Here is a 14,773-nt window from a genome sequence, read left to right on the forward strand (position 1 = left end):
ATTTTTCTTTGTTTTATTCTTCATTTTGAACTTATGTATATATATATATGTATATATATATATGTATATATATATAATTTTTAATGTAGTATTATGCAGTTGAGTTTTAAACCATTTTAGTTTTAGACAGAAAATCATCTGTATCATGTAAGAGCTTATGCTTATCATTAATTTATTATAAATATTCGCAATTGTGAATTCAACATGTGATTAGTATTAGTAGTTATGTAATTTGTTAATTATGTTCGATATTTTAACTTTTTACATAATTCAATAATCAATATTGTAACTTTTTACATAGAATTGGGTTCTCCTTTACTTGAAACATTGACTACAATTGTTTTAAGAAACTCTTTAAATTTATTCCTCTTTTCAATGGGATACCTGCAAGTGACATGGTGTGGGTATCTCGAGCCTGATTGGTTGTTAAAACGTGGCTTTGTTTACGTTAGCAACTGTTTTTTACATTCTATTTAGAGTTGATTCACCCTGTCAAGTATCAATTCTCTATGTGATGCATTCTATAATCCTTCTTAAACATTCTTTCACCTTATATTTCTTACTTGACACAAAGCCAAACAAACTAATTTTGCATCAAAGTTGCCAGGTACACAAAACAAAAATATACTGCGTGTTATAATAAAATGCATTACCAAATAATAAATCTAAAAAATAATTTTATTTCAACAAATTCAATGTGCGATACGGTGCTGTATTTAATTAACTTCACATTCATTAACATTCTAACTCATGTGGAAGAACTTGGCTCAACTTTGACCCTCCATTTTGTTTATTTACGATCTACTGGCACTGACAACATAGATCACCTGTATGTGTATGTTTTATATTCTTCTCGAAACACAAGTACCCAATTGTTTGCTTTTTAATTTTCACTTGTTTAAAAAATAATGTGTTAAATAGTTTAGAAATGAATACTATCAATTACTATAAACCATTTTTAATATTTCTTTTTTGAAAAGTTTCTTTCACTTAGATTGGAAGAAACCAGTTTCCACTCTTAGAAGAAACTAACTTTATAGTAAAAAAGCATTTTTTTTTTAAATACTAGCGAAGGAAGTGTTCATTGTAACTAAATTAAGCTTCAATGGAATTTTAACTCTCTCCGATAGAATCCAACATGGGCTGGAAGGTTTTGTTAGTTTAGAAGTCAAATTTTAGTGGGACATCCCAGGGCAACATGTTTTTACTCAATCGAAGTTGCTCTTTAAATTGAGCTTTCCCTTGTAAAGTAATTTTAATTTGTCTAGAAATTGTAATTTTTTATGTTTAATTTAAATTATCATTAGAGGTCAATAAAATTTGCACAGCATTTTTATCAATTTCCTGTATATTAAGAATAAAGATAAAATATCAATCAGAAATTCCTAAGTTTGCTGAACCAATATTTATCTTTTTAAAATAAAAATTACGAAAAAAAAAGAAGATTGAATATGTTTACCATTTATGTTTTACTATTTTGAAATAGCATTTATATAAGTACGTTAATTAGTAAATTTATTTATTAAAGTTTAATAATCAAAACCTTTTATTTTTATTACTTCAAATATAAAAACACTGCATATAATTTTTTTTTTTTTTTTGGAAGTTGCAGAAATTTTTTTTTTTAAATTGTAAGTATTTTAAATAATTATGCTTCTTAAAATGTCTCTGCTAAAAGAATTAGTTTATAGGTTTGGAAAGTTTGTAATCTGCATAATTTCACTTATTTTTGAGTTTCAAAAATTGTTCGAAACTGTGACGTGTAATGTCTTGTTGTACAAGATTTTTTTTATTCCTTTAGTTCTGTAAAGGCTAATATAAAATGAAATCTGTTGCAATGAAAATGATGAATTTAATCACATATGTGTCATAAAAATGATAGATTCTTAAAATCAACTGAGGAAATGTAAAAATGTACACACTGTACAGTGTGCAAAAAAAAGGGGAAAAAAACGAACCACCCTGAATAACCTTTGATCTAATGGTTGGATCTTCACGTTTAAAGGACTCAATGGTTCGAGAGGGTAACCTCAAATATACTAATCAATTAATGCAGACGATATTTTAGGTTATGAAATCTAACACAGGAATGTACTTTCTCTCAATAAGCATGCCTTTTTTCGACAAATTCAAAATTCAGACCCCTTAATGTAATTGCCTAGTTTTACTTTTTGCGCATTTGGCCATAAAAAATTTTTTTCACTCAATTATAAAAAAAATTTATTCCTTGCAAAATAGGATTTTTAATAATTTATTATTTAATAATAGTCGAACAAAATTTAATTGTAAAGCATAAAATTTTTGCATCATCTTAAAGAATACAATTTTATAAGGCAAATTAAATTTTTTAAAATTCTAGTTGAAGCAAGCCAGTCATTGGCAAATTTTTTATTTTCCGAAATGAGAGTAGAAAAATCAGAAGTATTTCTTTCCTTTCGGATGAGCAAGAATAGTATCTTTAGAATATAATTCTACATAAAAAAGGGGAAAAAATTATTTGTTTTTGTATTTTTTCCCCAGCTATTTTATTGCTTTAACTCTTTCTTAAGTCTGTTTTATAAATTTAAAATCTTTAGATATGAAGATGCAGTTTTGGTTATGCCTATCATTTCAATTAATGTTATCATAATGCTTTTTTAAATTTATTGTTGTGTTTTTGTTGGAGAAAATAGTAACTTCCTTAAGTCATGAATTTGAAAAGTTAAAATGTAGCAGATATCCTGTCTATACTAAAGCAAAAAGGAAGAATGGGAATAACACACAAATTAAAATACAGAAAGGAACATGCTATAGTTTCAATTCTATAAACAAAACTATAGTATGTCCATTTCTCCTTTATTCACGTTTTTTAATTTTTGCTTTAGTCTACCTAGCACAAAGTACACCATATCCTTTTTGGATCATTATTCTATAATTTTTCTTCAGTTAGCACTCCCATCTTTTGACAAACTTTGTTTCGAATTTTAAAACTTGAAGAGTTTCAGTAAACCAGTTTCATAAACATGCACATCAAAATATTTCTTTCCTTTTCATCATCATCAATGGCTCGACAGCCCAGGGTGGGCAGTGGCCTTCTGAAGAAGTGTTTTCCCGACTGACCTTTTTCCTGCTAGACTTTTCGGTTATTAGTTTTTAAGACCAAAGGTCTTTTTCTAGGCCATCTATCCATCTCAAATTTGGTCTGCCTCTTTTTCGTGGGCATTGAAAACTCTTTTTGTGGTACGGTCTTCGTCCATTCTGATAACGTGGCCAGCCCATTTTATTCTTTGTCGTTTAATAAAGTTAATAATATCAGGTTCATTAAATGGGTGATAAAGCTCTAGATTTGATCTTCTAAGCCACGCACCATTTTTTTGAATTCCTCCGAAAATACTTCTCAAGACCTTTCTCTCAGAGGTACCCAACATATCCTCATCCGTACGAGATAGGATCCAGGTTTCACGAGCATATGTTAAAATTGATCTTAAAAGAAATTTATATAAGAAAACTTTTGTTTTTCTATGAATTAGATTTAATGTATTTTTGAATTCCTTTAAAACATTTATTGGCTATAATAGTTCTTCTTTGTACAGAACTGTAGTTCTCTTGTTGATTACAGAACCCAAGTAAACTAAATTGTCAACACCCTTAAATTTATAATCTTCAATTTCTAAATGGGTGTTCATTATTTTTGACAAATCCTTTATAGACATGCTTCATACAGTTTACGAAAACCTTTGCGAGTAGTATAATAGTTTGAATTTGACACATAAAATAATTACCAAACATTTAAATGTCATGTTTTATTGTTACATTTTTTTTTATGTAAGTCCAAATGAAAGAACTTAGTCACAATACTTTACTTTATTCTACTATATAAAATCAAAGTTCTTTCAAAATGTTTTCCAAACTATTTTTAGTGTTAGCCACCATTCCCCGTTTCCATACATAAAAGAAAAATGTCAACAATAGGCATTAAATAAAGATGTTATCTGTCAAAATTATTAAAACATGAATGGCTTGAGACAATATAATGTTAAGACACATCTTTAATTGTTCAGGATTGTACTTTTTCAGTATGTTTTTGTTGAAAAACACTTTAATTTTCATGTAAAATATGCTCCTGAGTATTATAATATAGTTAAAATTCCAGAGCCTTGTAAAATACCCATCTCAAAATAATATTGTGGTTGGTTTAAGAAGGACAAAAAGTGTGACTTATCATTATATTGCCCCCAAGTACTTCATATATGTATAAAGGGCAATTCAATTAAATGTTACCTTTAATTTATTTTAGCCAAATTCCAACTTACATTTTTTACCACTTGATTTATCAAGTTTACAAAGTGTTTCAGAATTTTGCAAAAAGTTTGAAGTGGAGAAAAAGTAAGTTATTTAAAATTGTTTTCATGCCTGTTTCAAGTTTGAAATCTTGTTTTCTCTAATTTAGTTAAGCCAGAACTGAATGTGTAATTAGCTAAAACTAAACATTTTCAATAAAAATTTTAATACAAGATTTTGAAGTTTGCAATCTTGTTTTTATTAATTTTTCTTGAAAATATTTAGCTCTGGATATTAGATTGAGACATGCAATTGCTGAAAAAATAAATTGTCCAAAAAATTTGTTTTAATGTGTAGATTTTTTTTAATTTGTAGTTTACATAAAAGATAAATAAGACTGTCATTTTTAATTATAAAAGTACGATTTATAATATTTAAAGAAGCAATGGACATTTTTTCAATTTAATAAATTTTTTTCTAATCAACGCATAAAATAATATTGAAAAAAATTGCATATTTATCCTTTTTCGCACTTTGCAAACTATTGTCACCCAAAAATAATGGAAAGATTTTTAAAACCTTGAAATCCACGGCGATAACAGAAAAAAGATTGATGATAAAACAATATCTATTTACAAAGAAATGCAATCGTACACATCAAGAAATGATTCATTAAATGTATGTTTCGAGTTTCACATGTTTTAATGAATAATATGGTAGTAAAATATTGATTTTAAAAAATATCTGTACAAATTAGAAGTAGAGCCTAAAATTTAATTTAAAAAATAACAATAGAGTTATCGTGTCAAATAGTGAATACATTGTTGCTTGACTTTAGTTTACCCTATCATAATATCAGGATTTTTAAAAAATCATGAGGAAATTAGCCATCAATAACTACCAAAAAAGAAAAAAATATCCAAAGGGCACATGGATTTAGCCCAAGTCAAGCACGTCAGAAAGTATTCATTTAAATGTGTGGTTCTAATTTCTTGTTTCTAAATAATATCATATGAAAATATCTGGATTTATAAAACCATGGGAGTATTAGTTGCAATAACTTTGAAATGCCAATTTTAAAAAAAGCAGCATCAAGGAGTAACTGATATAAATTGAATTTCGCATATCATAATATTAATGTAAAGCAACATAAAGATTTTTTTAAAAAAGCATTGAAAAAGTTTTTAACAATAATAGCCGATAAAATGTTCGAAACAACTCATGAATTTTGGATGGTGCGCATGCAATTTGAACGCATCAAAAAGTGATTACTCAAATGCAAGATTCAAGTTTCGTGTGTCGCAATAATTTCAGAATTTTAAAAGCGTTCCTTGTCAGAAACTAGTTATTTTATCGTGATCATGTAAAATCTTTGAAACTTATTTTGCATCTTGTTAATGTATATAGTGCTTAAAAATAGTTTTGGAGTGCCTAAAAAGTGCTTATTTTTTGTTGATTGGAAAAGCAATATCAAGGGAATATCTCTTTGCAGGCTCATTCACATGTTAATATTGAATGCTGGGGTTTTTGGCCTTCCTCATTCCCTCACAGAGGATGGCTTTGAAGAAACATTTCAAGTAAACCATTTGGGACACTTCTATCTTGTGAAGCTGTTGACACCCATCCTCATTCAATCTTCACCCTGCAGGATTGTTCTTTTGTCATCTGAAAGTCATAGGTATTTTTGGAAACATTTACTTCATAATATAAGGACTAGATTATGCTTTGAGCACTCAAAAATGGGGTTATGTCCTGCCCTCTTCATATTTAAGAAATAAAGTTTTTAGATTATCGAGATCCTTGGAATGATTCATTGACAGGGGTCAAAGAACACTGGGGTCTGTCTAGGGCCAAATTGACTACCGTTTCGCATTCGCAAATTCAACTTCAAAATACTTTTATAAAGGAGCGTGTAATTAACTTTTGTTGTCGTATCCTCGTAAAAGCAATAAACTTGGAGCGTTTCAATTTACAATGGAACCCACCCGTGGTTTGCTATTATGACGTAATAGAAGAATTTGCTTCTCACACGGTTTGTAAGAAAAGCGCTTCTTAGCGCAGTGTTTTTTTAAAATGAAATGACAAAGCTGTCGCTCTATAAAGTTTACGGGAAGTCGAAATTCGAACTATTATTTTAAACGTTATTCTAAATTTATATTAATAGACCTTTAATATATTTTTTTCTCTGGGAAACTTTTTTCTGTATGACCCAGTCGAAAATGTTCTCGTAATGAAGATAACTTTTACTGCTATTACTGTTAAATGTATGTTTCCATTAAATTCGAGTTGAAATTTAATTATGTGCAATGATTTTTATGGATTTTTAAATTTGGATAAAATTTTAAGCCCAAAATTTTTCAATAGCAAAATTGTTTTTGAACATATGAGAGAAATATCTATAGAAATGTACCAGTCATAAATGATCTTTATGTGTAGTGACAATTTTTGAAAATATTTTCTTATTTTATCATATTTTTGTGTTGGTTTGTTAACATAATTTTTAATTTTCACAAAATAAGTACCTCTTAATAAAAACCTAGACAGACCCCTGATTTAAATTTTTACCTGTCCTGAAAACTTTTTATGCATCGCATTTTAATAGATGGTTAAAACGATGTTTGGGACTCACAGGGCTGATTGTGCTCCTGATTTCCGGAATTTTCACTACTGGTGATCTGGAAGTTTCCGGAGATCGATGGTCCAGACGTTTCAAAAAATCATTGATCACAGAAATTTCTGGAAATCAAATTTTCAAAGGTGGAACTTAAAAACACATTTTATTTTATTTGTTTGTAAGGGAGAGCCAGAGAGATACTTTATAAACTTATATTCATGATTAATATTCATTTTTTATCAGTAAATAGTTGTTATAATCGTAAACTCAAGAAAGAAAGACATATTTGTAAATTTTAATTACTTCTCCAGGTCATCATAGGTATGTGTAAATGGTATAGGTATGTGTAAAATTTTAAATATATTTTAAGTAAACTAAGAAATATTGAGAAAAAGGGGAAAAAAACCTTGTTTAAATTGAAAAAAAAATTTTAACTGTTTTTTTTAACTCAAGAAATCTCATTTCCTGAATTTTGACTTGGGCTCACAATCACCCCTGGACTCAGAAATTGCACAATTTTTAAATTTGGCTGATAAATAAAGTGCTGATGCATTTATTTACTTTTTTAATATTGAAGCAAAATACTTCTAAAATAAATTATGTACTTTAATTTAAAGAATCAGGAATGCTTGAAATTATAATAAATATATCCTACAATCTAAGGACATTGCTTATTCATGAAAGAGGATTTCCTTCAAAATACAGTACACTCTCGATTATCCGTGCGCGGATTATCCGGTTTGCGGATTATCCGTGCTCATTCCGGAGTCACACAAAAAATATAAAGAGAAACATTTTCAAGATTAAAAAAAAAATTGATTCATGAAGTTATAACACTACCAAATTTTTGGAAGCAATATTCGTTATTGGATTGAAGTATATGGAATAACAGCAGCCTGGTCAAAGTTAAAATCGTCTACGTTATCATGATCTTGGAGAAAGATCATACCGCTTGATGAACAATCTTCTTCAGATGTTCAAGAAAAATATGATAACAGTATTCTCGAACAAGCAAAAGAAATCTAAGGTTTCTAAATTCTTGATGAAGAAAATTTAGAAGATTGGTTTCAAAGTGATGCATGTGAGCTTGTCTTCCAGTATTTGACTGATGAAGACATCGTTATGTTGTTAAATTAAATAATAATGATAGTAACTGATGCAGAATATGTAGTGAATGAAATACAATTTCTCATTCTGCTGCTCTGTGGAAACTTTATCAGATTATATGGGAGGATTTGATTACGGTGACATTAATGCGGTTCGCAAAATATGTTTATCGATATACGGCGAAGACTCATTACACATTTTTTAATAAGGAAAATTCCTAGTTTGATGTTATGCATGCAAGAGTCAGTAATTTTTATATTTTTTATACTGATATTGAATTTTTCTTTAATAAAAGGAGTTTTCGGATTATCCGTGTTTTTGGATTGTCCGTGCGACCTGTCCCAGTGATTAACTCGGATAATCAGGAGTGCACTGTACCTTTAAACTTTTCTTTGACTTAGAGGCATCCATGGTTTTGCATGAAAAGCATTGGAAATTTTTAATGAAATTGGTGTTGTGCAACTTCCTTTTAGAAAACCCTTGAAAGAACTTAGAATCCCTGGCTGAATTATTAGACAGATTCTATGTACACTTTTAATTATCAGGTGATACTATTCAGCTCCGTTGTTTCTTCTCGGTTTACACTTGTTTACGTTCCTGTGTCAAATGGTTAAATTAGACGACATATTATATAAATATAGAATATTTATTATATTAGTGTATTATAATAATGAGATCAAATTATGAGACACACTGTAGTTTTTGAATCGTTGTAGTGTAATCGATGTTTTATCGAACCCGTATTACAAGGAAAAAGTGTAATGCATAAAGTAAGAGAAAAAAGAAAAGTACTCCTAAAAGTACTAAAAAAAAATGGTAGAAAAATAATATTTAAAATAATAAAAAAATTTGCAAGTTTAGAAAAGAAAAACAAGTTTAAAAAATACAAAATTCTCCTATTTATTTTTTAAAAATAATTACAATTCCTAAATTAACTAATATAAACAAAACCAATGGTAAAATAACGCAATATATTTCATACTTAATTATACGGGGGAAACGATAAAATAAAAGGAAAACTTATTAATCTAAAAAACACTTGAAAATTATCGAACCGAAACGATAGTTAAAAAAGGCACTAGCATAAATATTAAAACCCGGAACAAGGCAAGATCAACGGAATTTTAAAAAAAAACCTAATGATAAAATTTATGAATAAAAAGAATTAATTTATTGAGTGCGAAATTTATCGTGAAAAGAAAAAAAAATCAAACGTAGTGGAATCAGAAAAACAAAACTGCAATCTGCTTCATAAAATAATCCTATGTTTAAATTAATAAACAATTCTCCTTTTATTTTTTTTTTTTTGTTGATAAAAACACGATATTTAATTACAGCAGATGTGATTCCACATCAATAAAAACTTGCAAATGATACCGCACTTCCAATAAATGAGAATTTATTCAGAAGAAAAAGATTTTATTTTTATTAATCGATGTCAAATAGATAAATATATTTTTCTCTTTCATCTTTTGTTCACTGATATGCATGCAATGCATTTTCCCCACCCCCTCGTAAATCAAACAGAAAACGAAATCAGCATGCCACACCCTTGAGCTTGATTGACGGACTAAAGGAGAAAATAAAACATTCCTCCCTTCCCTGCCTTCAAGGTCACGGAGGAAATGACGTTTCTCTGGGTAAACGGGGAAAAAAATTCTCCCCTTCCTTACATTTTCCTCTACTCAACTTCAAGGATGAGTTCAATTTCTGCTTTTTTTCATAATCGTTCTAGTTTAAAATGGCGGGAAAGGCGTTCAAAATTTTTCCCGGTTATCTGGATACCGGATAAATGGTTCTCTACTGTACTTTTATATTTAAACGTACATGAAATGGGGTATTTATTCAAGAGATATTTTATATACTTTCTATTTGTATTTATTTTTAACGTATTGCATTACACTGTTGACCCATTGATACAGGAACGAGAACAAGTGCTGCTCTTTCAGTCACAATAAAGCTGTATCACCTGATAATTAAGAGTGTGTGTTTAATAATTTAGCCTGTTAAATGTCCCCAATTGGTTAGTTAAAATATTAATTTGAAAAGTAGACTCAAAAACAAAAATCCCTGTTACATAAATCACATATTATTTAGGGTGATTCCTTCCTGTTTTCCAAATATCTCTGTAAGCTTCTGTTTTATACACTACTCTACATCTTGGTTGCATTATCTTTGTTAATTACATTATCTTCTGGCCAATAAGCAACCATTATCTTTTTAGGTTATGGGAAAATATTTAAATTGTCTAACCCTATATGAAAGTGCGACATTACTTTCAAACTACCCTATGATAATTTAATTATATTTATTAAAACAGGTTCTCTTTTTTAACGAAGGAGAATATTTCGGAGGCATATCTTTCTCCCAAAACACCAGACAAGTTCTATTCTATCATGGCATATAATGATTCAAAGCTGTGTAACATATTATTCTCCAATGAATTGAATCGACGCTTGTCCTCAAAAGGAGTCTTCTCGAACGCCGTTCACCCAGGAAATGTGGTCAGCAGTTATTTATCCCGAAACTGGTGGTTTTACAGAATTCTCTTTGCTCTTATTCGACCTTTTACTAAGTCTTTGGTGAGTGATAAAAATATTGTAACTCTTTAAAATAAATAAGACATAAAAAAAATGTGATTATCATTACGTAAATCATCAGCATTATCTGATCCCTTTAAGGGCATACAATAAATATTTGTGACATGTAAATATTTAATGATAAAATCTCTGATATTCGTCTTATTGAAACTTATTTAAACAACATAACACTTTTAATTATTCTTAACCGCTTTCTGTTGCTAGTTTTCAAAAAAAAAAATTTTCAAGAAATCAACATGTTTTTTTTTTTAAATTTTATTAATAAACGCAAGGAACTAAAACAAAATATAATACACAAGTTTAGTTTGGAAATTTAAATTTTTTTATACCTAAAAAGCATTTAATTTACCGTCAGTTTACTATTCCCCTGAGTTATCACGGGCAAATGTAGAATGTTAAATATTACTCTTTGTATGATAGTTTTTAAAACAAGGGAAAACACTAGGTGATACTTTCCTAACGACAGTGAAACGATTATCATTTTCTTTTTACTATTTTTTCTATATAAATACGGCAATCATGGTATATGCAATCTCACAAAACGCGTGTGGAAACCCACAATCTAACTGCAAAACTCCCAATGAAAGATTTGGCTACGCACCCCTTAGGAGAGACCCTTCACAAAACATTTCCCTTAAAAAGGGACAAATTTTCTTTAAAAAACCTCTTCGATTCATCACTTTATTTAAAATTTATTCCTTTTAAGACATGATTTTTCTCTTTATTTTTCACACAATCTTATTTACAAAATTGTTCCTTCAAAATGTATTCTAGCAACAGGCTGCTGCTACTTCTATATATTGTGCAACAGCCCATGAACTAGGTGGAGTAGGAGGGATGTACTTTAATAACTGTTACCAGTGCAAACCAAGCCAAACCAGTGCTTCAGAAGACTTGTCTAAAATGCTGTGGGAACTGAGTGAAACCATGATTAACAGGTCATAAATAAATGGGATTTTACTCAAGGTTTGTTTATTCTTCACAAAACACAAAGTTAGTGAAATTTTTATTTTTGCTTTTAAAAAAAATTCTAAAAAATCTGGTTTGTGATTTAAATTTTTTTTTTCTTTTGAATTTATAAGAAACATAAGTTTTTAATCAGTTTAAATTTAGAAATGGAATTATAGTTGAAATATTATTAAAAAGTCTGCCATTACATTACATGCTTGTCACATTTCATATCATTTTACATTTTCAATAATATTGCATTAACATTTCTTTTATACAGGGCATCTGAGCACCTGGAAAGTTATTGAAAATAATGGAAAGTCATGGTTTTCAGTGGTTAAATGCTAAAAAGTCATGAAAAATCCCAGTTCATCATGGATTTTGGGTATTGGACCCTTAGTCACGCAATTTGAAAATGCTGAATTGCGATTTCTATTGACATGATTTAAAAATTATATATAGCGATCTTTATTCATGCGATTTTTAAAAAATCGCACTTCATGATCTGTGTTCATGTGATTTAAAAATCCCTCATCACCATCTGCATTTTTTTTTTCGTTTGAGAAGTCACGCATCGTGGTCCATGTTTGCACAATTCAAAAATCACACATTGCAATTTCAATTCACGCTATTTAAAAATTACACAGTGGAATTCATATTCAAGCGAATGAAAATCCCTCATTGTGATCCGCATTCCTGTGATATAAAAATCGCGATCTACATCTGTGTGATTTTTTAAAAATCACACATCATAATCTGTAGTTGTGCGATTTAAAAATCATGTATTTGCAATTCGTATTCACATGATTTAAAAGTCACACATCATGATTTATTACATCATGATGCGCATATACATATTTATATCAATTTATTGTGCTTTCTTTTTAATTAAATTTTATATTAATAAATATAATGTTAAGAAAGAAAGATAAAGAGGGGATAATTTAAAGTTTTTGTGTTATGTTGTAAGAGTGTTCTTATACATAATACAAAATAACATAATAAACATGTAATTAATACATTTTTATTTTTTATGTATAGTTCTATTGAAATTATATTTGTTATTTATTCAACTAAATGGTTTAAACCTTATGAATATTAAATATTTTAGTAAAACCTAATATTAAACATGATTTCAGTTGGAAAATTTTTGAAGTTAATATTTTTAATTCCGGTTTAAAATGTTTTATTTCATTTTTTTTTTATGTATAGGTTATTTAATAGTACATGGAATGATGTTGATACTTTTGTTTCTTTGCACCTAAATTACAGGGATGTAAGACTTTTGCAAAAAGCAGAAACCCGCTTTTTTTTCTCCAATTTTTAAAACTTTCGACAACATTTCAAAAACGTAATTTTTTGGGTACCCAATTATTACGGAACCCCTCACCCATAACTGCCAAAACCCGAGCCGCCCGAATGACAGCCGTTCTGGGAACGAACTTTTTTTCCCTGCAGTAGCCTCGTGAAAAAGAATGATCATCAGGAGAAAATGGGTAGAGCTTCGGAAGCTGCGCCTCTACCTCGACAACCGCAACTTCCGCCGTAGACCGGAAAGGAGGAGGTTCTTGCTTGTCGAGTTCTAAGCAGTTCTGTTTCGGTCGTGGATATTTGATGCGGGGTTTTCCTCCTTTTGATGTGACTTGTATTGAATTTGTGCATCCATACTCTACTTCTCTCAACTCCACCAGCTCTTATTTTTGGGGCATCGCAAGATGATTGTATTTTAATGAATGCAAAGTGCTTACAATCGATGCTGCTGAGAAAAATAAATTTAAGTTTGATTGGTTAAATAAAACTGTCAAAGTGACTAAAACTGTTAGTAACTATCTATCAGAAGATACTGAGGTGAAAGTAAGCTGTTTTAACGCATAGAACACTGCCTCTCTCCCCACATCCCAGTGTCTGGGATTTATTTTATAACCGTCGTCGAACAGCCAACACAATTGTATGAGTTGTACGACTACTAATCTTCAACTCCATAGTCTTGTCATTTTGAACCTATCCAGAAAACAAGGGAACTCCTGGATCGAGTATTGGGAGAAATTTGCCTTTGTGGAGGACTTTTTGATGGAGCTAACCCACAATTGCGTTGCATGGAGAGGAAGACCACGAGAACCTCCCTTGGGTTATCCTGACGGCAAGGGGACTCTAACCCATGGTCTATCTACCACTGAGGATATTTCCCGTCAGCACTATGGTCGGTGCAAGCCAAATGCAGAATTCGTATCGACTGAGGTTCGAACCTTGTTCACCGCATTGGAAGACAAACGCTCTATCCATTGATCCATAATGGCTCCCAGTGTCTGTGTAGTAAAAGTTCAGCTTTTTTTTAAATATTTTCTCCACTTTCATGCTTGTAAATTAACATCATTCTCAGAATTGACCTTTTTTAAAAATAGCATATTTAAATTTTATCAGATAAAAAATTGTTAGCTTTGTAAATGATCTTAAGTAACATTATTAAATATTTCTAAATCCATGCATTATTATTATTATAAAAATGTGCAAAGCATTGCTCAGAAAAAACAATATTGTTTTAAGTTTTACGTGCATTAGGCCTTCTATTGAGTACTAATATTGTATGTAAGTGTTTGTGAGAAGTGATGCATTTAAAAACTCCTAGATTTAGCAGATACCCAGTTTATAGTACATTTAAATGTACGATTCAGTTAAATTGATAATAATTAAATACTGCGAAAAAGACTAACAAGCTAATCAAAAATATATAGACATTTCTTTTTTAATATTTGGCATAGTGTAGCCTTCTGCCTTACTTTTATTGTAGATTGACAATTATTTTTCAGAATAGCTAAACTAACCAATTTATTAAAAAAATATCACTCTTTAAGAAAAAGCAGTTTTTAAGATACTTCAATATTTATGCAATATTAAAATAAATTGTGCTTTTGAAACTAGGTACTAATATAATAATAATGTCATTTCATTCGAAAGTTTATCTCATTAATACAGCAATCAATAAATTTCTAAATCATGAAAATTTCATTTATTATAATGCTTTGTAATTTTTTTAATAAATGTTTTCAGGAAGAAGAAAAAGATTCCAAGAAGATTCAACATTTTTTACTGAACTACTGTCATTTATCAAAAATCACAAAAAACTAATTGTAAATATTCAACATGTTATTTTCATCTGAATGAAAGACTGTATAGGCTATTTATTTTATAACAGAAATCTTTTGAAACAATTTGATTAAAAGAGTTTGCTTTTTTACATCACCTA

At 29.4% G+C, this 14,773-nt stretch overlaps 1 protein-coding gene across 8 annotated transcripts in view; it reads left to right on the forward strand.

Annotated features, from left to right (window-relative positions):
- LOC107440313 (WW domain-containing oxidoreductase) overlaps positions 1-14,773 on the forward strand; it is a 25,880-nt gene extending 11,107 nt beyond the window's left edge. For 6 of the 8 annotated variants that reach the window (XM_043052301.2, XM_071180443.1, XM_021146624.3 and 3 more), the window contains 5 exons: positions 4,277-4,365; positions 5,753-5,938; positions 10,302-10,563; positions 11,356-11,574; positions 14,578-14,773. In XM_043052301.2, coding sequence (XP_042908235.1) covers positions 4,277-4,365; positions 5,753-5,938; positions 10,302-10,563; positions 11,356-11,526 — 708 coding nt within the window. In that variant the 3' untranslated portion in view covers positions 11,527-11,574; positions 14,578-14,773. Of the gene's footprint in view, positions 1-4,276; positions 4,366-5,752; positions 5,939-10,301; positions 10,564-11,355; positions 11,575-11,809; positions 11,915-14,577 lie in introns of all 8 variants that reach the window. The other 2 variants (XR_006226330.2, XM_043052303.2) reach the window with 2 other exon arrangements.

Source organism: Parasteatoda tepidariorum, chromosome 4, assembly GCF_043381705.1.
Source record: "Parasteatoda tepidariorum isolate YZ-2023 chromosome 4, CAS_Ptep_4.0, whole genome shotgun sequence".
NCBI lineage: Eukaryota > Metazoa > Arthropoda > Arachnida > Araneae > Theridiidae > Parasteatoda > Parasteatoda tepidariorum.